The sequence below is a fragment of the Typha angustifolia genome, chromosome 8 (assembly GCF_048772165.1).
Source record: "Typha angustifolia cultivar Huaian chromosome 8, ASM4877216v1, whole genome shotgun sequence".
In the NCBI taxonomy this organism is placed as follows: Eukaryota; Viridiplantae; Streptophyta; class Magnoliopsida; order Poales; family Typhaceae; genus Typha; species Typha angustifolia.
In genome coordinates, this window is record NC_133246.1 from 1,804,324 (window position 1) to 1,829,338 (window position 25,015).

The following is a 25,015-nucleotide window of genomic DNA, read 5'->3' on the forward strand; positions in this document are numbered from 1 at the left end:
GAAAAGATAATGGAGTTCTCCTGTCAAATTTTTTTTTTCTACCAGAAAATTGTGGTTTTGGGCTCAGGAAGGGTATATATCTAGACCCAAATATGAGTTCTGCCAAAGACTCAATTGAAGCCCACCATTGTATTATTTGATTTGGCTCTTAAAAGAACTCCTGATTTATGATATATTTGCAAATCAATATTTTTTTTTGGGCTCACCATCTCCCACACCATAACATAGCATCTTGGCCAATGCATCGAAAATATTTCTTTTGAATGAAGTAATTAATAAACGAGCTTTTGTACAAATAAGCACAGAAAATGGAGATGTAAATTTGCTGAAAAGAAGAATCCCTCTAAATATTAGTTTATATTCAATATTAAAAATACTAAGCGTGAAAATTTGTCGTCTAAACATTGAGAAATTAATAAATTTATAAAATTGCTGTTTGAGGCAGAGATATTTTTTATGTGGTTATTATAATTAGTACATGCAGTTAAGAGACAGAGGAGTAGAGCCTCCAGTGATTCAACACCGACTTGCAAATGTATCACAATGTACACCTCACTGAGCTCCAATTCTTCTTCTCATTCTGTATTGTAAAATTGCAAAGAGTTTTTCCCTTTTTATTATGTTATTTCATTATTCTTCTCTCTACTTCTAGGTAATTAAATAATTTCAAATGACAGACGTTCATTTATTTGGAGGTGACACTTAGTAGGAAATATTATAAGTATGGTAGGTATGTGCATCATCATCAGTTGGCATATAAGATTAATTGAAAGTACAAGCACTGAAATGTTCAAACTATTCCCTCCAACAAAATTCTGTGCAACCTTAATCGTCAAGACGTAGCCGTAAACTTGAGCTCGAAGGAAATTGATCAATATTCCGGTTTGAGAGGGTTATAAATATTAATCTTAACATCACACTAACCGACCAAGGCACCGTTTACATCACAGAAGAATGGATTCTAGCCGTTGGATCTTTACCGATATGATTGAATGAGGCAAGCGAGCCATTGATGCAGCCAGCACACGCTTGTAAATAGCGAACGAAAGCCAGGATAACACAAGTTCACCGGCGTGTTTATTCTTAATTTCGCACCTCGACGCTCCTTTTCTTCGCTCGGGATCGTCTCACTGCCCCTCCCATCTTATTTGGAGAAGGGTAACGGAGCCAAGAAAGTCTAGATCTAAACGGAAGTAGGGTTTGGCGATCCCTTTGCTGAGATCGAGATCCAATTCCATGGCGTGCATCAAGAGCGCGCAGCGATCGGCCCTGGTGGCCTTCGCCCCCGAGTCGCCGTACCTGGCGGCCGGAACCATGGCCGGCGCCGTCGACCTCTCCTTTAGCTCCTCCGCCAACCTCGAAATCTTTAAACTCGATTTCCAATCGGATGGTCCCGATCTTCCCCTCGTCGCCTCTTGTCCCAGCACCGAGCGATTCAACCGGCTTTCTTGGTCGAAGCCCGGATCTGGCGCTGGAGATGGGGAGTACTCATTGGGCCTTGTGGCCGGCGGCCTCGTGGATGGCAGCATCGGAGTTTGGAATCCGTTCAAGTTGGTTAGGTATGTGGAGTACAATTCTTGATCCTTTTCACCCTCCCCACGAGATTATGCGATCGTCTGTGATCTTGGATGGATGAATCTTCGATGAATGGCTAACTCCTAATGATGAACCTGATATTTTTCTTGGTGAATTTTGAGTTGTCCCAGTATGATAGACAGTGTTATAGGCGTAAAGGATTAACTTAGCGTCTTTTCTTGAATACTTTGCATTGCAGTTCGGAGGATCAGGATGGTGCTTTAGTTGCGCGTCTTGAGAAGCACACGGGACAAGTAATTCTGACAGTCATTTTCTCGGAGTTCATTTTATGAGGAATCTTATTGTTTACATCTTTCGGATATATATTTCATGCAAATATATTGCAGGTTCTTGGCCTGGAATTCAGTGCTCTTTCACCAAACTTGCTTGCTTCTGGGGCTGATGAAGGGGAGCTTTGCATCTGGGATCTGGCAAATCCTACAGAGCCTAATCTCTTCCCTTCCCTCAAGGTATGTGTAGGCTAGCTCTTGAAGACATCCTCAGTCGCATCATTGCAACTGTTCTGAGTTGATGATATAGGCCATTCATTTGCTTCATTCAGTCTTGGAAATTGAACCATCGTGTAAGTGTCGTATTGCTCAACTATTGCATCAGACAACTTTTCATATACTTTATTAGTAAAGTACCAAATAATTTTTCACACTTTGCCAACTCTCGTTAATATTTGGGCTCTGTAAGCTATTGATCATCTTCCAATCTTAATTAGGATGGCAGGATCTTCAATTTGCATCGATTTTGTTTGCCCTTCTTTCAATAGACATTTGAGGATGGCAACAATCTTATCGAACATTGAGGAAATCTTTGATGCAGAGTGCCCGTCACATGTTTCAATAGAAACAGGGTCAATGTCCTTCTTTTCAAAAGAAAAAGAGAAAAGAGCGCCAATCATATCTCCAGATTATTTATTCAATACATGAGTTTGCCTTCCCTTTGTTTCACTTGCTCTATTGAACTTCATGTTCTGCGAGTTATTTGTCATGATATTGGATAAAAACCACCATACCAAGCGAACCATAATAGTGGATCCTGTTGCGAGCAATGTTCCCATTAATTTGGAGCAGGTTAGAAGAACTTAAGTCCTCGTATGGTCAATTGTGTGTCCATATTGGCAGAGATCTCCATATGCTTACATCTTCCCCTCTTCACTGTCTGCATCAGCTGGAACTTTGGGCACTGAGAAGCCTATATTACTTGCTAGAGATCTCTATAATTTTGTACTAAATTAAATGCTACTCATTTAAGTTGTCCAGTATGCATTTAACTTCTCAAGCTAGAATTTTTATTTATTTTGTGGCAAATTACCTTTTGCTTCATAAAAAAGAGGTCTTTTAGGGTTAGGATTACTATATAGAAGATTGCTATATAGAAGACTTTTGATTATCTTTTTTCTGCATGATTTGATTTTCTGGCCTTTTGACACATAGTTATTCTTTTGATTTCAAACAACAATTACATATTCTCGCATGTTAGTGTAATTTTTTTTATTGTATTCTGACTCATTTTGTGATATTTATATAGAGTGTTGGTTCTGGTGCTCAAACTGAGGTCTCATATGTGTCGTGGAATCCCAAGTTCCAACACATACTAGCATCCACCTCTTACAATGGGATGACAGGTAAGAGATGCTGTCCTCTTTCCCTTTCTATCCTTTTTATCATTGTGGATCTTCATTTTTACGTCAGAAGTAAGTCATGTTGGTTTCTTCCTTCAATTCTGTCTCTTTCAGTTGTTTGGGATTTAAGACAGCAGAAGCCTGTGACAAGGCAAGTACTTTGCTCATTATTCAGATCATTTTCGTTTATCTCTATCATTTTCGTAAGTGCTAAATTTCCATGTCTAATATCAATTTTTGTTGATCTCCTGCAGCTTTTCAGATAGAAGGAGATGCTCTGTTCTGCAATGGAATCCTGATATTTCTACGCAACTAATAATTGCATCTGATGATGATAATTCACCTTCTCTTAGAGTAATGCTTAAATAAACAAGATTTTCATATTTTATTTCTGACAAAGCTATAATAAGTTTTATTTCAGTTTCCTTTTGGTTAGATTGTAACATGTTAGACAAAATTGAGCTAGCAAATTTGTTAAGTAGCTGTTTTTGTTTATCTTAAATAATTCAATTTTAATTTTATCTTCTCTATGGATATCATGCTTTTGAGAGGATTAATTGACAGTTTTAGAAAGGGATAAATCTAAACATTTTTTTCCTATATAAGAACATTGAAAAGTTATAATCTTTTGACTTAGCCTCTTTTGTTACTTGGGCTGTTTTATCACTTTGCGCAGGTTTGGGATGTGAGGAAAACAATATCTCCATTAAGAGAGTTCGTGGGGCATACAAAAGGTCGGTTCCCAATCTGTGTTATTTGTGATAGCTCCTTGACAATTTCTTTGCTCGTTTTTCTTGCCTTTAATGTATATGATGCTAGATTATTATACGAGTACAATTATGATATATCCATTAACCTTTTTTTTTTTTTCCATTTGTGAGGTGCAATATTGTTTTCAATTCATATTATTTTCTTCATTTCTAAGTTTGGGCTACATGTGACTCCACACTTTCTCCCCATATTTCTGTTCAAACTTATGTATTGTGAATAAAATTTTGGAGCTGGCCATCAAATAAATAAAGCATGGCAAAAATGCTGTTGTTGTTTGATGGTGTGATTAGAGTTGGTTAAAGAGTTGCTTGTGATTGAGATTCTACAAATGATTGCACCGGGATATGGGAAAATTTATTCAGGCTTTGCGTCCAGAACTCCAGATTAATCTTTTCAAAAGAATTGTCTCTAGTGTCTGTGATTTTCATATCCCCTTAAGCTAAAGGGAGGTTTTATAGGAGGATCGTAATGTGGTAACATCATAAAAGTTGAGTGTTGAGATGGATGATTTGATTAGTATATGAGAGAGAACAAGTAAATATTCTATTCAGTAGTTAGGGTGGTTCGTACAGAGTGATAGTAAACCTAACTAACAAATATGGGAGTTATGAAGGGGCAGGTGGAAGAAGTTATGAAACTTGCTGCTTAAACTAAGAAGCATGTGACCTTTCACGACTCTTTAGGAGTAAATAGGATTTTCCAAAAGGCTACCAAGATTTAGGCACTATACCTTCTTAGGCAAGAAATTTACAATTCTACTTATGATGTGAATCATAAGTTCATAGCATGATGCCAGTCAATTAGGGTTTCTTCTCTTCGATCCATTTCAAATTTGCAAGAGAGTTTGCACAATGAAAACGTTGTGTTTCCCATACTATGTTCCTTCAGTTTATATAGTGCTTAAATATTTTATCACATTTGGGTGAGCTTTAACATTACCGTGCCCACATGCAGTATGTAGCATGTCCTCACATGCATGTTATACCACCAGGTTGTGCTTCTCTATTGTGCCAAGTGCCAACACCTTGCAGGTATAGTATGGTTGGTTGGCAAGGACCTTTGCTCCTTAATATCTAAATCCATGGAGGTCTAATTTGTCATTCATGTGCGACATACTTGATAAATGATGTTTTCTGTGACTCTTCTATTGTTTGTGTGCTTCTTTGTTTCTTACCTTACATTACCTCTTTGGCTTTCAATTAATTCCATTGAAGCTGCTTCTAGTTTGTCTGTATGAATAACTCCTTTTCTTTTGTATCACTTTTTCTGTTTGGAATTGGCATTATCTCATTTTCAAAGTGCTGCTGTTTCTCTTTCAATTTGGAAGTTGCTACTTTTCTTTATTTTCAATGTAGGCTCTTTGCCGTTCATTTCTTTTTCGTCCTTTAGCCTTTTTCTATCCTATGCAGCCATGAAATGTTCAAAAAGATGTAATTTTTTGGAATTCCTTGTCTTAACCAGGTGTGATTGCTATGTCATGGTGCCCTTATGATAGCTCATTTTTGCTTACGTGTGCCAAAGACAACAGAACTATTTGCTGGGATACACTTAATGGGGAGGTATGGAGGCAGCAATGAGTGTTGTACTTCTTTAGTAGATATTATGTGAATGCTGAAGTTACCATTTGCTTCGCGCTGATGGCGAAGCTGTCTGTTTTCTCCATTATGTTATGCAGATAGTTAGTGAGCTGCCAGCAAGCACCAATTGGAATTTTGATATTCACTGGTACCCAAAGATTCCAGGGGTTATTGCAACATCTTCATTTGATGTCAAGATTGGGATTTATAATATTGAGGTAAATCTACCTCATATCTTCCTTTCATTCTTGTCATTCTCGAGGAGACCAAGATTGTTCAATAGCACCCTATTGACTGACTATTGAGAATTTAGACATGTTCAACTTTCAGTTGTCTTGCCATTTTTCACAACATGATGGCAGAAAGTAGGTAAAATGAAGAGAGTATAGGGTCAAACTGGCAGTTAGTCCTTGCATGTATTCTATTCTATTGGATACTGGTTCAATACTGCAGAATCTCAGGAATTACTTGTTAAGCTATTATGAAAATTATTCATCTTAGAACTGAGATATTCTATTCCCGTCAGTGTTTTGAATTTGATGCAATTGTGTGACTGACTATATGGGCATTTTTTTTTAATTTTTTAAATTTGGTTCTGTCGGTTAATTAAAAATGTTTAACTTATGTATTAAAGCCAGTAGATACAATGCTGGTCCTGTCAATGGGATAAGCCTCGATGCTTGGAACTATGTTCACTGTTTGGTGAACAACATGGAGTTACTTGCTGATAGCTAGTTATGACAAATTGTGCTCAAGCTTGTGATACTGTAGTTGGAGATTTAGACTATTTAGTAATACGTGGCTCATGATGTACTTGTTGCGAACTTTCATATTGTGATATTGGCTCTTAGTTTAATTAGCACAATTTACTAAACCACGAACCTGGTTAGTCCACATGGGGTTCTGAACTATTTGTTTCTGTTTATCTACTGATTTTAAACAACCAGCTGAGAGTTTTTTTTTTCTTTCTCATAAACACTTGGATTCTAGTTCTGCATTCAAAAGTAACCTAATTTTCTCATCTACATTTCTTCTCATGTTATGTGCTCTCTTTGAAGTTTTTGTTATTACAATTCTCCATTTGACTTTCCTTTTCAGGCTTGCAGCCAGTATACAGCTGGAGAGGGCTTTGGTACTCCAGGTAGATAGTATGCCTAATTGTATTTGGTTGTTTTTACCTCAAAACAAGCATCCTGCCTATAAGAAAATTTTGGCATTGTTCTGATTTACCTGGCTACAGTGCATCTAGGATTAGCTTAGATATGCTTTACCTATATAGCTATATGCCTTTATATAGTTCAATTTTTACATGTATAACATGATCTGACAAACATTGTTTGTTTTTATTTGTAAATGTTGCTCCTTCATAGATACTACATTACTTATAATAGAGTTCATGCCCTCACTCTTAAATATGTGGGAGGCTAGAGGAGCGAGTGTTTTTTATTGTTTCATTTTCTGTTAGCATATCTCTTGCCATAATTGTTTCAGTTATTTCCATTCTTGGATCCATCTGTTTCTTATCTTTTGAACCATAGAATTTAGATCTAATTAGTTGTGAGTTTTTTAGTAGTGATTTTATATATGACAGATACTTGACATATTTTTTCGCCGTTCTTAAGCTCTCTTGATTAAGCAGTGGTTCATCTAAACATATAATCTTTTAGAAGTCCTGTACATGATGTGTTCCTTATGACTTAGTTAACAACAATGCAAACAAAATGGGGATTTATATTCCATGCATAATCATAACAAATGTGCTTTTTAGCTTTACTTCCAATCAACGATGATCGTGTCACAAGCACGGCCTATGCCAACCGTCGGCCGGCATGGCACTGCACGGCACATGCCATAAGAAAAGGAGAGAAAAAGGTAACAACGTTGCCATCACTTGAGTTCGCATTGGGTGCCCTAGCTTCTGTGAGAGAGAAAGAGAGAGAGAGAAACTTAAGAGATTCAGATCCGCAACTTAAGTTTAAAACGATTTTAAAACGATAAACTCTCTCTCTCTCTCTCTCTTCCCCTCCCTCGGGCTAGGGCACCCGACGCAAGCTTGGGCGACGGCGAAGGCCAGCAGCGACGACGAGTTGATGGAAGCTATTAGGAGGGGTGCCGTGCGGCACCCCTCGTGCCACGTGCCGGTACGCCACCGGCACGGCCATCCATACTTCCAATGCTTGAGTAATATTGTTACACCTTATGCGAGTCCAAAACTATTTTTCCTTTTAATTACTACATAAGTACATATTATAAGGAACCTATTCCTGTTTATTGACCTCATAGCACAAAGTTTAGGATCACATGTTTCAAGGGTGACTTCATTGTCATCCCTAGTTAACCGACTTCACTATCACCTTTCTATAATATCAGATATTTGAGCGATTGTTTCCAATGCCGTTTTTGGTTTACTAAGCATACTTGCCAGCATATCATTTCTTATAGAGTTATTTCATCCTGAGATTTCGAAGTGTTTCACCTTTTCTGCTCCACATGAGATTGCAAACCTGGTTGACTGCAATAATTCCTTTCCTACAAACTTAAAGTTGCTAACAGTGGCCAATTACTGCATTCCCGCCTTAGCTTAGTATGCCCTTGTCTATTTCCACTCTTGCGCTCCACATAAGCTATTTTAGTCCTGATTTTCAAACCATTGATTTCCATGTAGTTAATACAACTTGAACAGAAATGTTAGAGCTTTTCTGTTAATCAAGTGAAACAAATTGGTCATTGATATAAATCCAGGAATGCAATAAGCTACTTCTTAATTCTTATGACATTTGGTACTTCTCTTCTTCATATTGGTGCACTTCCATGCTTCCATTTATTTTTAGGTAGGCCCCTATGCACCATGATAATAGTCTATTTTTTGTGTTATCACCTAACTGGCTTGAATTCTTCAGCACGTTTGAGAGCTCCGAAATGGTTGAAATGTTCGACGGGTGCGTCTTTTGGTTTTGGAGGCAAGTTTGTTTCATTCCATTTAAGTTCATCAGCACAAGGCGCTCAATCTTGTGCTTCCGAGGTAAAACTTCGTTTCACCATTACCTCCTCTTTTGTGCTTTGTCATGTTATCTAATTACCCTCTTTTCAGGTTTATGTGCATAATCTTGTAACTGAACATAATTTGGTAAACCGTTCGAGTGAATTTGAAGCTGCAATACAAAATGGGGAGAAAAGTTCTCTTCGAGCATTGTGTGATAAGAAGTCACAAGATTCTTTGTATGGAACCTCTGTAGGAGCATATGATAATTGGTATATAGTGTTTTAAATTCCCATTTCACTTTTTTGGATTTTTACTTTTTGAACAGATCTGAAGACGACAGAGAAACTTGGGGCTTCTTGAAGGTTATGTTTGAGGAAGAGGGAACAGCAAGGACACAGTTACTGGCTCATCTTGGTTTTAATGTGCCTAGTGAAGTAACTGAGTATGCACCTGATGATCTTGGGGAAAAGTTAACGGAGGCTCTTAATTTTGACAACAGCACACTATCTGGAGGTCGAGATAGTGAATTCCCTGTTGACAATGGCGACGACTTCTTTAACAATCCTCAACCTTCTGATGATAGCTTACTCTGTGGTGATGACAGCTCAATTAGTGGGAAACAAATACAGGAAGAATATAAGGAAAAACTAGTCACCTCTGATCCTTTAATTGACAACAATATTCAACATGCATTAGTTATTGGAGACTATAAGCAAGCAGTTGTGCAATGCATTGCGGCAAATAGAATGGCTGATGCTCTGCTAATTGCACACATGGGTGGCCCCTCATTGTGGGAAAGCACCCGCAATCAGTATCTTAAGAACAGTATCTCACCTTATCTTAAGGTTTGTTTCTTTATGTTTCATTTATTTTATTATACATGTACATGAATTAATAGTAATTTGAACTCTGTGCTTTTCATTTTTCAGTTTGCTCAGTTATCCTGAATAACTTGTGTTGTGAATTCTTTTGAAACTCAGATTGTGTCTGCAATGGTGAGCAATGATCTCATGGCCCTTGTTGGTACCAGGCCATTGGACTCATGGAAAGAAACACTCGCTCTTCTTTGCACTGTAAGCTTCTCACTTTCACTTTTAGCGAGAAATAGAAAAAGACATCGTCTAATATTCTTTGTAGCATCTTCCACTGTTTGAGTTTCTTGGAAACTATTTCATGGAGGCCATAAAGTGGAATGCATCTTCATCTATCCTAAGTCTTCTTCTTGTATTGTGTTGATTTTTCAATTTTGAATGCATGTTCAAAGCTGTTTCAACCTGGCATTCTAGGTCTTTTACTGTTTACAATGTGAAATTTGATTTGCCTGACGCTTAAGAGAGTATGTGCTGATTGACACGGTTGGCATAGGGCAGCATATAATTGCCTGGTAATTTTTGCCATTTGAGCATGGAGTGACCCAAGTTTGTAAGGGGTGGCATATGGTTGACATGGGGCAGCATGACTGCGCAACAGACAAGTAGTGCAACCATCCAGCTTATTTTTCTGGTTCTTGCAGAACCATTTCTTAGTCTTTGAGACAGGATTTAAGAGTTTTATGTTGGCTTTCAAGCTATCTAGTAGGATTTAAAAGTTTTACTCCTTTATTGTGGCTTGGAACTGGCAAGTATGTAAAAGTAAGCTACACAGCAAGAGTTTGTTTGAGTATCTTTGTTACCGAAAACAAGCTGCCGATGGGTTCACTATTGAGAAGATATTTTGACTATTTGAGGCACACCACAGATGACGGCCATACTTGTGACCCTATGGAGGTTTACTCAGACAAGATGCAGAACGATTTTTTGACAATATTAAATTATATACAGTTATTTATTATGATGATATCTCTGAGAGGTGTTTACTCTGGCAGATGCTAGATATATACGTGTCCCATGTAATTTTTATTTCATCCTGTTTATTTTAAGATTTGGTTTGCTCCATGTTACTCTGATATTTAAGGAATAACTGGTCAACTGTTATTGCCTGACAGTTTGCACAGAAGGATGAATGGACTATCCTGTGCGACACTCTTGCTTCTAGGCTCATGACAGTAGGAAACACACTTGCTGCAACTCTCTGTTATATTTGTGCTGGAAATATCAACAAAACTGTGGAAATTTGGTCTTGTGGCTTGAAAAATGAAAGTGAAGGAAGGTCTTACATTGACCTTTTCCAGGTGATCTTTTAGTACCATAATTTCAAGTGTTGCATGTATCAACACAGCCAGCTAATTGACAATTTTTTTATTATAATGAAGGATCTAATGGAAAAAACTATAGTTCTTGCCTTTGCAACTGGACATAGGAAGTTTAACACTTCCTTATCTAAGCTTGTGGAAAACTATGCTGAACTGCTAGCTAGTCAAGGACTTCTTACAACTGCAATGGAGTACTTAAAGCTCTTGGAGTCAGAAGAATCTTCGCATGAGCTAGCAATCTTGAGAGATCGAATTGCTTCCTCTGCTGAAGTTGGTAAGACTGGGAAAAGGACAGCATATATGATATATTCATATCGTCTCAAATGAATTATAACTTTATTTATGTTGACTAATTTGTGCATAAATTTTAGAAAGCTTTATTTATGCACCAGATGATTTGTTTCTATCAAATATTTCTCAATAGTCAATTGGCAACCTTAATTATCATGTGATAATTTGTATAAATTAATGGTTGCACTATTTATTATGATAGGAATTTTAAATTCTACCTTTGTTTTGGTAAAATTTAAAATGTAAATATGCGGGAATTGAAGGTTCTCTATAATATAGTAAAGTATGTTTCAATTTTTTCTTACCTTCTTTTTTACGTGCTCTCGTTTTGCTGCTTGTTCATAAAATAGGTTAGCATTCTATTATAAGTCTCTTTTAAAATTCTCTCATCCTTCTTTCATTTAAGCATGATTCTTTCCTGTCATCTTTCTTTGGAATAATCTTTTAAGGGTTTTTTACTTGTACATTCCCATGTCATCAAGAAAAGAGGCAGATTGTGGCTCAGGCCATGTATCCGTTGCTGAGTTTTAATTAAGTGCCCCTTTTGCTCTTCTACTAACCCAAAATTTATGGCTTCCACGTATGAGTAGCTTATGTGTGCACCTAGCTTCTTGCATAACCTATCTTGAGGAACCTATTCATAGATCATGACACTATGGTAAGAGAACTTATATTCCTCATGTCTAACTACGGTAGTCAATCCCTGCAGTGATGTAGTTCCTATCTCTTGCCTGCAAAGTTGCTTGGGATGTCATATAACTTGTAAAATGCAGAGCAATTTCATCATTACTGCTTGCTTGATGAAATAGTACCCAGCTGCTGATGCAGTTATTCTTTCCTATCCTTGAAGGAGAAATTCAAATTCTTGTTACTGGCTGTTAAAAACTTGATCTGGTTTTGTGTTATGTTTGGCTAAAACATTGAAAAAGATTTTATGATGTAGCAGCAACTGGACATTTAAGGGCTTATGCGCGTAACAAGTATAGCATACCTCAATATCTATCCATCTTGTACGTATATATGCATGGAACAAGTATAGCATACCTCAATATCTATCCATCTATATACATATGTATGTATATATATGTAATTGTATTATCATGAGCATATTATAAGGCTTTTCTCCTTTTCAATAGTAAATCATATAAAGATGCGTAATATGCAGCCATCTTATAGAGGCATCATAAAGTCGTAATGTGTGCATTATTATCTCTATCCCACTCTTGGGTCTTAGCCATTTTTATATTGAGATGCAGCCGGTTCTTGGCATAGCTTGCCTGAGTTGAAAAGAATCTAAAACAATTTTTTGCATGAATGCTCAGCATGCAAGTTGCATGTTCATATTTTAATTCATCAAATATTTAAGTTAGGTGGTGAGGCCCTTCCAAATTTTGCATGTTCATGTCAGTTCTACATGATATAGCATCTTAGTTGGGTTGTTCATATTTTGCAGAGAAAGATGCACCCAGAAATCTGCCTTATGAAAGCAGCACAATGGAACCTGGATCTTTTTATGGTGTTGTTGAGAACTCGCAGCATTCTTATCAGGTGTTTGTTTCTAAATTCCAAATCTCAGATAATTTTATTGTTTCTATTTTAATGTAAGTCTCATATTTCTGTATTCATCCTGCCACATTTTCTAATTAGGGTAACGCACATGTCCAACATCAGCAGAATGTTCCTGCTAATCAATATGGGGAAACCTACCAACATTCATTTGGTTCTTCCCATGGAGGGTATCAAGCTGCACCACACCAGCAACAGATCCCAGAGTACAATAACCCTGCAACTTTCCAGCCTGCACAGACAAACCAGATGTTTCTGCCATCACAGGCACAACAGACACCCCAAGTATGTCAAGTTGGTAATTAGAATACTTTCTTGCTGCCATTGCACTGTTTTACTGGACTAGATTTCTAGTATAATGAAATTGCGACACCTTGGTAAGCTCCATTCCTGCATGTACCTTACATGTACTAAGCTGATGGTTGTCTCAATTGCTGTGAATATGTGGCATGTCATGGAAGGTAATAAAGAAACATTGTTAATGTATATTATATGCCACTCATGTCCCACAAGACTTATTTAGGGATGAACAAAAATTTTAGGGCATGTGCATGAACAACTAAAAATAACTATTTAAACTGGTACAGTTCAATGATCCATACATGCCCCAGCTCAATGGCAGGTTTTTAGAGAAGTCAATCGCATAATTATAGATGTCTATGCCATTCTAGTCCTAAGGACATGAATCCAGGGTTACACTATTGCATTCTTGATGTGGCCTAGGGATAAAAAAAATGCCAAGACTGAAAAAGATAAGAAGGTACTAATTCTCTCTCAAGGAGAAAAGATAAAGCCTCTGTAGATCTCTTTTTCTACCTCGAAATATCATTTTTCAAACTAGCATGGTTAGATAGATAGAATCATAGAAAAGATAAAAGATAACTCATTAAGCCATAGGAAAGGAAGATCAAACCCACCTAGTTGTGAGGGAAAGAAGACCAACCCACTTGGCTATTAGGGAGAAGAAGAAAGTGTGGAATCCGCTACAAAGGAGATGAGGGAGGAGAGAGGAGAAAAAAGAAATCGATAAACGTGAAATCCTCCACAAGTATGATAATTTTTAATTTTTTATGAGTTCTTCTCTTTCACCTCTATATATATATAGATGGGGAGATTACATCAAATCAAAACTTATAATTATCTGAATCTTTCCTAATCTAATTTATAACTAAACTAGGATTGTTTTAACTTAAAATTCGACCAAATCCCAACAAAATTTATGTAGAAACAATGTAATGACTCAATTTCCTAGATTTTGGGAGTTTTGACCAAATATAACACTTTAAAAACAAATCTACTTTTAAGATAAAGAATACATCCGAAAATAAAAAATAATAGAAAATCTAATTCTCGTCATCTGCTTCTACTGTGCAAATCTCGTCTCTTGATTATTTTCATAATCTACATATTTGAAATTTTCTTCATAAGATATGTAGATCATTATGCATTCGATGTTAATATTTGCCAACTAGATTTCTTTTCATGATTGAATCAGCCAAATCTGAATTTGCTCTGATATCAAATTGATATGGCTTAGGGATGAAAAAACATATTGATATGAAAAAAAGATCAAGAGATACCTTGATCTACCCTGAAGGAGAAAAGTGCCTTTATAATTTTTTTTGCTTTTAAGCAATGATGGTCGTGTTAGTGACACACATTTATAATATTTTAATAATTTTTAAAAAATATTTAGAAATATTTTTGGGTCTTTGGCATGTTAATCTTTAGTTTTTGATTTAAATATATGTATTAAAATATTTTTATCTTTATATTATTTTTGTAAAGATATATTTTTATTAAAAATAAAATAATAGTTAAATATATAAATATTATTGAACACATAATATGATTGAGTACCGTCATTAAAATTAAAATTAATTATTAAATACTTCATAATATGGTTGAATACTCTATAATATAGTTAAACGCATAATATTAATTTATAATAGTTCAATAATTAAAACTAATATCTAGTTCATTGTAGCATGACGAGGAGGATCAAAGATTTCATTTGCCGGTACAAGAATAACATGAGAATATTGCACTAAATATTATCGATATTTTTTAAAACTCATTCACTGATAGTATTGCTTATTGGTATGTCTTACATGATCTTTATATAAATAAAATTTTTATAATTCTCCTATGATATGATACGAATATCGAACGTGCATATGAACTAAAGTTGATTTGATGATAATTGATGAAAATTTTTTTTTAAAAAAAGAAGGGCTCCATATGCATGTCGGATGGCATGCAGACGTGTCGGTAGGGCATGGCATGCATAATCCCCTTTTCACCTTTATATATAGAGATGAAGAGATAAGTTACATCAAATCACAACTTGAAATTATCTGGATCTTTCCTAATCTAATCTATAATTATTATTGGACTCTTTTAACTTAAAGATCAACCAAATCCTAATAAAACTTATCTTGAAATAAAATAACAACCCAATCTCTTAGATTTTAGGAGTTAATTAAATATGACACTTTACAAACAAACCTAATTTTTAAATAAAAAATACATCCGAAAATAAAATGTAATTATCAACAATTATTTTATGGAAACAAGGTATAAAATACCCATGTACTAAATCTCATCAGTAGGGGTCTAATTGCGGCTTTGCCGAGGGAAAGGTTGAACTGAGTGGCCAGTGAATGTCTCCAATTATTTAACATGAAGAGAATGAAGTCTACTGAATTAACTGTGATATCTGTCTTAGAATGTGCTGCTTCTTTCTTTCTGAAAAATGTCTCTACCTGTCTGTAAAGCATTACGCAGTGTCCAACATTTCATGATAGTCATTTACGTCCATCCAGACCAAGCTAAAGCAGGTCTTCATAAACAGCTTTTAGTGTTCTTACTCACCAGGGAACTATAGCATGAATGTAGGCAGTAAAGGTGAAGCACTTGCTGGAACATTTTAGATCTTGATACATTATTTCCTTAGCATTCATATATATAAAATATTAATACAATTTTGTGAAGCTTACCCGAAATTACTGCTGTATACCTTCATTATATTTAACTCAGATATGTTCTCAACATATATAAGGTTGAGGGAAGATTTCTGTTTGCAGGTAAAACTTCGGTTGAATTGTGTTTGTTTAAATATTGTGTGTTTTTCGTCTTTGTTTTGCCGCTATATCCGAATTGTTGATTTTCTTTTTCAACAGCAAAATTTTGTACCAGCTGCGTCGCAACCTGCTATGAAGACCTTTATTCCTTCAAGCTTACCTGGCCTTAAAAATGCAGAACAATATCAGCAACCCACCCTGGGTTCTCAGCTTTATCCGGTATGTATTGTTGGATATCTAAATTGTAAAGTGATCAATCTGTTATATGAAGTTCATAATTGAAGTTATCATTATATGTTAGGGGATTGCAAATCCTTCTTATCAATCGGGACCAGTGCTATCTTCCTCTCATGGTGTTGGTACATCTCAACTGGGCACAGTTCCTGCTCACAACTTCCCTCAATCTGTTTCAGCTACCCCAGTTTCTAGATTTGTTCCAGGAAGCAACCAAGGTTTTGCTCAGAGGCCTGGTTTGAATCCTGTGCAGCCTTCTAGTCCAACTATACCATCGCATGCGCAACCAGCTGCTGCTCCTCCAGCTCCCCCACCTACTGTGCAAACAGTGGATATTTCAAATGTGTCTGGTAATCTGTTACAGTTGTTTACTGGACGCAAAATTTTTATCTTGTCTGCTAACTAGGAATTACACCTACTTTGTCACCATAGGACATTCTTCTTAGGATGTGGTTTCTTTTCTTGTTTGTAGCCACTTGTCCCAATACGACACTACATGGATACTTTTCCTATAGATGGCTCCTTTAGTATATCAAGTGTTAAAATCCTTGGTTGTGTACTTGCAGCTGAGCTAAGACCTGTTATCACAACACTGACCAGACTCTTTGATGAGACCTCAAAAGCTCTTGGAGGACCGCAAGCAAAATTATCTCAAAAGCGCGAAATAGAGGATAATTCCAAGAAAATTGGGGCCTTGTTTGCAAAACTCAATACTGGGGACATATCTGCAAATGCTGCATCAAAGCTCATTCAGCTATGCCATGCACTGGATGGTGGAGATTTTGCTGCCGCAATGCACCTCCAGGTAAACTTATTCTGTTTCTGGAATTGTCTTAGAAATATTGAGCACCTATAGTGCAGTCGGAAGAAGTATATCACTTGTGTGACAGTATGAAAAAGGTTTCAACATGCATACACTGTGCTGCTATGTAGTGCAGATCGCCTTGACAAGTGACAGCCAATACAATGGGCGTCTACAACTGCCCAATGTGGATGACTTTCTTTCTTCTCTTTCCCCTTTTTTCCCCTTATTTTGTTGTTGGCCTCATTTATGGTCTTCCTCTGCCTCTATTACATAATGAGTTATTTCATGCTGAGACCACCTTCTTAGTACTGAAACTCCAAGGCCGTCAGTTATTTTGCACTTATGGCAGAAACATGTGCATATGCTTACGTTCTTTCAAGTTTGGTTACAACTAGAATTTTTGGAACGAATCTTTAGTCTTTTCTTGCCTTCCATTATGATAATGTGATATTGTTGTGCCAGGTGGTGCTAACAACAAGCGACTGGGATGAGTGCAATTACTGGCTGACAGCACTAAAGCGTATGATTAAAATAAGGCAGAGCATTAGACTGTAAGTTAACGAGTTGGAGCGACCTGTCATCATGAGAGTCAATGCATATATTTATGCTGGTTTTAGTACAATTTGTTTCTAGCTGTGATCGTCGGTTCATACACATCCACATTTAATTACCTCCTTGACTGAGATTCTGGAGGCCTCTTGCTGCTTAAGAAGAGTCATCTTTAATGAGCCGGGTTACTCATGCTGCTAATTCCTCTTTTTTATTTTATTTTATTTTTTTTTAATTTTCTTCTAGCAACCAACTTGTCTTAGTTTTATAACACTAATTTCTCTTCTTCTTTTTTTTTTCTCTTTCCTATATGTTTCATATTTTCTAAAATTCAGCTATTGTAGAAAATAGTTCGAGGAATTTGGCTGTTCCTTAAATATGTACTAACACAGATGATAAATGTCTGGCATTTCTCTCGACGACTTAGTTCTACAACTTGCAGCAGTGTGAGGGCATCACTTGGAGTAGGAAATCCATCTTCTTCAGTGGACTATTTGGTTGTGGATTTCACATTGGCAGGAGAAATTGGTGAAATCTGTCCCTATTTCACTTGCAAAATTACATTCTCATATCCCACTTTAGGTTGTTTGTAATTATTTTTGGCAACTATCCATACATAAGGTTCATGTTGTACGTAATTCACCTATCTTTTGCTTCAAGATTAATTACTCCTTTTATTTTACGAAAAAATCTAGATACATCTTATAACTCTTTTCTTCTACACCTGGCGAGTAGGCCAACCTGAAACAACATATGTCAAACTACATCAACCTTCTCTTCTCTTCTCTCCAAAGCTACCCTTTTGAATACTCTCGCCAGTGTCTTCCTCAGGCGTCCCGCATCCAATGTCACATTCTGACCTTTGAGGTACAACTCCTTGGTCACTTCCCAACCTTTATTGGCTCTCACGCTATCTGGATCCTTCACCACCGGATCCTCCTCCCCGTATCTTTGGTACAGAGAGCTCTCCCTTGCAAGGATTTTGTACTCCTCGTATTTTAACCCCATCTTTGTCGCTGGTTCCCCATAGCAAGTCCACGCAACTTTCTCGACTCCAAGTGGCACAATCTGAATGAACTTTGACCCCGGCCTCATGAACAAGAAGTGGGTCATCGCAGCCCCGTGCACTCCCATCATCACGTCGCATGAACTCAACAATGCATACATCCTCTTCATTGGCATAGTGTCCGCCGGAGTCACCACTTCCACATCGAATCCAACCTCCTTAGCCAATCGCACCACCTCCTCCTCGTTCTCTATTGCCCTCGTCTTCTTCCTTGATATGATCACTAGCTTAGGTGGTCCATCTCTGCGTTCTCGCTTAAAGCGAGGCTCGTATGCCTCCGCGAGCATTTGCCGGAAGTCAAACATGGTCTTGTTGTCGGGGAGCTGCGAGGGGTTGATGGAGAGCGTCTCGTGGAAGCGGAGGCCGACGGTTGCTTGACGAAAGCAGTGTGTCCTTGTGTCGGTAGAGAAGTCGATGATCGGATAACCAGAGAGGCCGGCGAGGATTTCTCGGTACTTTGGGAACCACCAGTGGCGGTAGTTGAGCACGACGAGGACGACATGGCGATGGAAGTGGTGGGAGGTGATGTAAAGAGGGATAATGCCCTCGTTGAAGTCATGGAAGATGTTGCCAGTGTAACCGCCGGCCGAGAAGAATATCGCAGGGACGTCGTGGCGTACTTCGCATTGCCGAGAATCGCCTCCTTTGCTGGCGATACGGAGATGGAGCTCGTCAATCCTATCCATGATGGGACCTTCCCATTTGCGATTGTAAGGTCTAATTCTTTCTTCCGTTATTGATATGGATTTGTTAAGTGTGCGAGGGTAGAGGAGGACAGAGGAAGAGGGAGAGTGCGTTCTTATGTCTCCTAACATGAAGCAAATGTCACCATGGTAATTTCTTCTTTCGCAGCAGATGGAGTAGTTGGGGAGAGAAGAGCAGGGAGGCTGGCTGTGGGTAGTAGTTCTAGCGGCGTCGTAGGTTTTTATATCTTTGTCTCCAAAGAAGGCGAGAAGAGAGGTGGGTGAGATTAAGAGGAAGCGGCAGGCAAAGAGAAGGGTGAATGATACGAGGAAGAAGAGGAGAAGTAGGTGGAGAGGGGTTTGCTTGCTCTTCTTGGTCTCTTCTTTCGCCTTGTGGGAATGGTGGATTTGTTGGTTGCCATGGTTGTGAGCCATGCTTTTCTCCTGTGCCTCCTGGGTGAATGCCTAATCTTTTTTGGTGAAGTATGTGGAGAGAGAGAGAGAGAGAGAGAGAGAGAGAGAGAGAGAGAGAGAGAGAGAGAGAGAGAGAGGAATAGGAAGAAATGCAGGATGTTGTTACAATTGTCAGGGAATAAAAGGGAATTTGCTGTCAACAGAAGGAAAGTTTAAATGAAGTAACAAATGATAGATTGAATATTTATCCAGCTGTAATGAGCAAGTAAGTGCTCAAAACTATACAATGTATGCGGTCATGTAGACATCAATGCAATTTAAATCAAAACTAATATAGAAATATCTCTCTGACTGTAACAACAAAGCATCAGGAGTCATCCAATTAGCGATCAGTTGGCACATTCATGCAGACAGTAATGCCCGTTTTCCAACTTAGGGAAATGGAAGGCTAACGATGACAACGCCCTGGTTAAGGATAGGCGTCGTTTCGCTCGTCGACGGCAAGGTACGTTAAGTAGGAGATCAGAACGTACGTTTGAACGTGGTGAATTGGAAATAGAGATGGAATGTGTTCCTCTCAGCCAGCAGTCACCAAACAGACCAACATATTTAGCTTCAACTCTTCTAGTTTGTTTGATTTGGTGTACAACTGTAACTAACTTCCATTGGTAGTTGCCAATGATGATAGAAAAAGCATCGACATTGCAAAAAAGCAAAACATGTCTTCATTACATAGGCGTTAATTATTCTCAGATACAACCTGCACAACAATGCACCAGTAAGTTGAAAGCTCTATTTCATTGTTATCAAGGACTAGCTAATTCCCATTTTCTCCAAAAGTTTAAGCTTAGGGAGCACAGTGTCTTTCAATTTTTTTTTTATAACATATATATTTATAAATAAATAGATTTGGAGCAATTAAAACTCAGGAACTCCTGATAAATACCTCGGATGCTTACGTGAGAAACTACTCGGTGGCGGATTTTGTCAGAGAGTGAGACCTCCTCCGGCAAGGCGACAGAGCCATGCACCTCTCCTCTCCTCATCGAGGACGGCGCCGTCGTCGTCCAAATGCTGCAGAGTGGTGCTACGAGGACATGATATGTGGGTCAACCAGGAAATTGATTTGTCGCATCGCATGACTCAAAACTAGGTCTACAGAATCTATTAAGTATCACGTATTGACCAAGTTCTATAGAAGCCCGCTATATCCTGATCAAAGTTCCAACTACCACACCGCTTACTGTATCATTATAGAGCTGACCTCTTTAGTTGACCCAATTACCCATTGATAAGTTCTCACTGTCTCACTTGGTCGAAAAAGAAACGAAAGAAAGGAAAAAACTAATACACTCAGAAAAGTCAGTATGATCATGTTTGATTTCTAGAAGTCTTTTGCTGAGAATATTTCTGATTCTGAGAAATAATCTCTCAGATTGCTGAGCAATTCACTCAGAAAAAGAATCATTGGACTACCATAAGAAACCTTCAAATTATCAACAACCAGCAAATTATCTGCAAATTATTCAACCTGAATAATGACTTCATTATTAATTCGGGACAAAGAATTTATGCAAGAAACTCTCAAGACTAGCAGAATGAAAACGCGCATTTCTCCTATGATTATTCTTGATGTGTTACTTCTCTGTTGACCTGTGAATGCTAGTTTCTCTGGGCACCACACAAACAAGAGCTATTTATTGATTTTGAACTCTTTTTACTTGACTTTCGAATTAACCGAAATAATTTGACATAGTTCATGAACTTCTATGGCTCATTTGGGATGACCCCTTGAGGTGTGGGTAATCGAGAGAAGAAAGCGTCCTCATCTCGTTCTTCGAGCTCGGAGATGAAGAGATGGGAGTAGTCCGCCGAGGAGGCGGCGGCCCCGACGGAGGAGGCCATGGAAGGCGACTCTTAAGTGGGGCAAGAGAAGGAAGACGATATAGAAGGGAGCAAGAGCCAAGAGAAAGAAAGAAATATGTACACAAATAGAATAATAGAGGAGTGTAAATGCGCTACCGGGTTTGGATTCTCTTATACCCGTTACCCGTTACCCGTTATCTTATCCACTATAAAAGCAGACCTACGCTTCTCATTTCATTTCAAACGTAGAATTCGAGATTTCGAAAATTGAGGGAGAGGGGGAGAGAGGAGAGCCGGGAGGGGTGTTCCTCGAAAACGTTTCTTTATTTTTTCCCAAATTTGGAAACGTTTCGTCGGAAACCCTCTTCTTCTTCCTACGGTGAGGGCGATTCCTTCTTATTTGAATAGTGAGGCATCTAGGATGACGGTGACGGCAACCTTTGAATAGCGAGGCAGAGGTAGGTTACTATCTCGGCCGTCCTTACGTCAACTTTTATTTCCAAATATGGAAACTCCTTCAAGAAGAGCCATTCCTTCTCCTTCTCCTTCTCCTTCTTCTTGATCGGAATTCATCTTTCTTCTTGGAGTTCTTAGATCCAATTCGGAGACAGATTTGTGTCCGTTGGATTACCAAGATTACTTATATGAGTGACAGTTTACAATGAATGGTTCTAATATATTTAGATATTTAAAGTTCTTGGTTACAATTTTGTTTTCTCTATCTCGTTTGCTGTTGCTATTTGTACTCAGAATTTTTATCGTATCTCTTGTACTTTATCTGACGTACTCTAACAGTGGATTTCTGATTGATATGTTCTGGGCATTTTGTAGATGTAATGTAATGGTGTGTTAAATTATTTAAAACCCATGATTTCTGAACCCAGTGAGACCAAGCTTTTCTTGCCTACCTAAAGGATTTTTAACTGTAGTTAATCCATGGTTTTGGTTCTAGGAATAAGGATTTTAACACTGTGGCTAGGCAAATTTGGATGGCCTGCTTCAACGCAGGCAACCATTTGCAGCCATTAGTGGGCATTGCTTTTGAAATTTGTCTTCACAATCTTATTTTAATTTATGGAGCATAGGAAATTAGCAACTATCTAGTTTGATAGATGGGCCAATATAAGTCTCATGGTAATTGCAACTACGTGGTGGCAAAATGGGCACGGTACATTAATAGACCTTTGGCGAGGCAAATTTCGGATGTCTTGCCTCTCGATAGGCAACCATTTGCAGCCATTAATATTCAGTGGGTTTGGTATTGAAACATCATACATTTCTGTCATGGAGAAGTTCCAAAACTTATATTTATATTCATTATTCGAAACATTATCATCTATAGTGATAGTTGAAAATCTGAGCAAGAGTTCAGGGAGTTATTTTGAAATATATGCATCATTTTTGTTTGCTTCTTACTTGGAAAGCTTGATATTCTTGAGTTTGGTAGAAGGCCAATGTCAATCTCTTTCACTATTCTAACCACTTAGCACTTCATGAATATGTGCCTCCCCTTCTTGTCTTTATATTTTTCATTAATATAGTAGATACATTAGAAGCTTATTAGCGTCCTTTATATTTGAAGTTTACTTTGGCTTTTTATCTTTAGTATCTGAGATGCTAGACCTTTTAATTAGTTATGGTTTCCTATCTTTTATTCATCTTTATTCTCATATAATTCTTGATTATCCTATATGATGATAGAAGGTAAGAGGGTATACTTTATTGCTGGTTCTTTTGTCTTTTCTGTTCATTTTTGTTGTTGAGTTATCTATTTGCTGGTTTGATGTCAATTATTAATATGTTCATTATTCTTTTTTATTGTCCTTTGCCTTTGGTTTTTCTTGTATGTCTAGTGCATCATAATATTGACAACATTTAATTGGTAAAAGACGTTGGGAGCACAAAAACTTTATGCTTATGTGGAAAAGCATAATCTTTTGCTGCAGATAATAGAATTTCCCTTTTCTCTTAGGTTAAGCCATTAGTTTAGATCTATTTCAGCTGCTTATTGTTCTCCTTCCTTTTGATTTCTTAACCTTTAAATATTCCATTTCCTTTTTTATTGGATTTTTGGTATGATTATGTAATAGTGGTAAAGTGTCGTGGTCGGAGTAAAAAATTGTGGGGAGAAGTTACGATTGGGAATATGATTAGAAAGTATAAAGTTGAAGCTCATTATTTTTTCTTCTCTCCGTTTTCATTCTTACATTGAAGTTATTATTTTATTGATTCATGTGTACCTTTGTTGCATTGTTTTGGATTCTTGACAATCATTTTTTTGGAGGTTTGCTTGTTGATTTTTGACTATGATGGCTTGAAAAGTTCATGCTGTATAGTAAAATCCATTTTAATTTGTGAAATTTTGTTTATAAGTACCTCTCTTTTACTCTGTTAATAAAAAAGATATCTTTTTCTTTATCTGTAGTGAAACAATGCAAAAAGTTAAGTCTTGTTAATGTGCTATGGTGTTATTAACTTTCTTATATTTCGGTATTTTCTTTTTTTATTTGTACTTCTGTTTTTGATACACTTTATGGAGTGTGTAGAGCGGTCACATGTGCATGCACAAACTTGGCCTAGTGCAGGATGCAGATTGGAAATTTGTTAATGTCCTTTATATTTGAAGTTTACATAAGTCTTACAAAGTTTTTCCTTTATAGTTTTTAACTTTGATTTGTCAGTACTATACATTTCTTGAAGGATCTATATGATGATAAAAGTTAATTGATGAGCAATCATATGCAGAAGTTAAGAGTGCAGAGGTATGACTCTGGTAAATTGATGGTTTTAGGATCATGCTATGTAGTTAGATCTATTCTAAGTGTGTAGCAATGTGAAAAGGTAAAGCTTGTGTGTTTTATACAATTTCCATAAATAGGTGTCACGCTTGTGCACAAACGAACTTTTACCTAATGCAATGCATGGACAAACGTCCTAACCCTGTCGCATGTAATCTGAATTCTCACTGTTGTACTCATGAATTTATGTGGACACACTCATGCATATCGGACGTATTAACAAGCATTACAATATAAACTTCACACATCGTACTAGGGACATGCACATCCATGTCTCTACTATAAAAAGTAAAAACATGGAACTAGGCTTCTCAAATGAGATAGAGGAGAGAGTTTTTCCAAGGGATTGATGACCTTTTCTTGGGAATTTTTTTTTCTCCTTTCCAAATTCAAAAATGCTTCTCTATCTCTCCAATTCCTTGATGACGAGGCAGCTTAGATAGCCGTGAAGGCAATCGCTGCAGCTAATTCCACCTTATGATAGATCTGGTTTGAAAGAGAGATGGGTGGCCTAGGCAGGTTACCCTCTCATATTTGTGTGCCTCAATTTTTTTTTCCAAATTTGGAAGCTCCCTCTTCTTCTTGCAAAGCCATTGAGTCAAAATCGTTCGCTCATTCTCAAGTTCTTCAGGTCTAATTTGATATCTTGATGGCATCGACAAGTAGCTCTGATGACCACAAAGGTAATTGTCCAACCATTCCACTTTGGGGTGGATCTAATTTGAGTAATATATGGGTAGACTAGAGGTAGGTTACTCTCTCATCATTGCTTGTCTCAATCTGTTTTTCAAATTTGGAAACTTATTCTTTCTTTTTGAGTAGAATCATTATCTCATTCTTAAGTTCTTCAGGTCCAAATTGAGATCTTGATGGTATGGCAAGGTAGTTTGGATGTTCACAAAAGGCAACTGCTATAGCTATTTGGCCTTA

General features: G+C 37.4%; 2 protein-coding genes across 4 annotated transcripts; one reads left to right on the plus strand and one right to left on the minus strand.

The window, feature by feature from the left end:
- The first annotated feature begins 1,057 nt into the window (after positions 1-1,057).
- On the plus strand, positions 1,058-17,677 carry LOC140764593 (protein transport protein SEC31 homolog B-like). Of its 3 annotated transcripts, none has more exons than XM_073103236.1 (22): positions 1,058-1,559; positions 1,775-1,829; positions 1,923-2,045; positions 3,115-3,211; positions 3,323-3,359; positions 3,463-3,562; positions 3,885-3,942; positions 5,441-5,538; positions 5,655-5,774; positions 6,655-6,697; positions 8,457-8,578; positions 8,648-8,775; positions 8,865-9,384; positions 9,520-9,612; positions 10,524-10,709; positions 10,791-11,004; positions 12,475-12,569; positions 12,693-12,872; positions 15,770-15,889; positions 15,972-16,254; positions 16,471-16,709; positions 17,172-17,677. In XM_073103236.1, the coding sequence occupies exons 1-22, from the start codon at positions 1,237-1,239 to the stop codon at positions 17,262-17,264; spliced, it is 3,327 nt and encodes a 1,108-aa protein (XP_072959337.1). In that variant the 5' UTR covers positions 1,058-1,236; the 3' UTR covers positions 17,265-17,677. The 3 variants fall into 3 exon arrangements, with proteins under 3 accessions (XP_072959337.1, XP_072959338.1, XP_072959336.1); XM_073103237.1 differs by having other exon boundaries at positions 12,696-12,872; XM_073103235.1 differs by having other exon boundaries at positions 1,059-1,559; positions 12,669-12,872.
- On the minus strand, positions 17,522-19,492 carry LOC140764595 (xylan glycosyltransferase MUCI21-like). Its single transcript, XM_073103238.1, has one exon. It carries the CDS (start codon positions 19,440-19,442, stop codon positions 18,015-18,017), a length of 1,428 nt encoding a protein of 475 aa, XP_072959339.1. The 5' UTR covers positions 19,443-19,492; the 3' UTR covers positions 17,522-18,014.
- Between the last annotated feature and the right edge of the window lie 5,523 nt (positions 19,493-25,015).

Excerpts from the sequence above, each read along its gene's own strand:
- LOC140764593 (XM_073103235.1), top strand. The coding sequence starts at position 1,237 with ATGGCGTGCATCAAGAGCGCGCAGCGATCGGCCCTGGTGGCCTTCGCC. Across the intron at positions 1,830-1,922 it reads TTGAGAAGCACACGGGACAA|GTTCTTGGCCTGGAATTCAG; the intron begins GTAATTCTGACA and ends AATATATTGCAG. Across the intron at positions 8,579-8,647 it reads CTCAATCTTGTGCTTCCGAG|GTTTATGTGCATAATCTTGT; the intron begins GTAAAACTTCGT and ends CCCTCTTTTCAG.
- LOC140764595 (XM_073103238.1), bottom strand. The coding sequence starts at position 19,442 with ATGGCTCACAACCATGGCAACCAACAAATCCACCATTCCCACAAGGCG.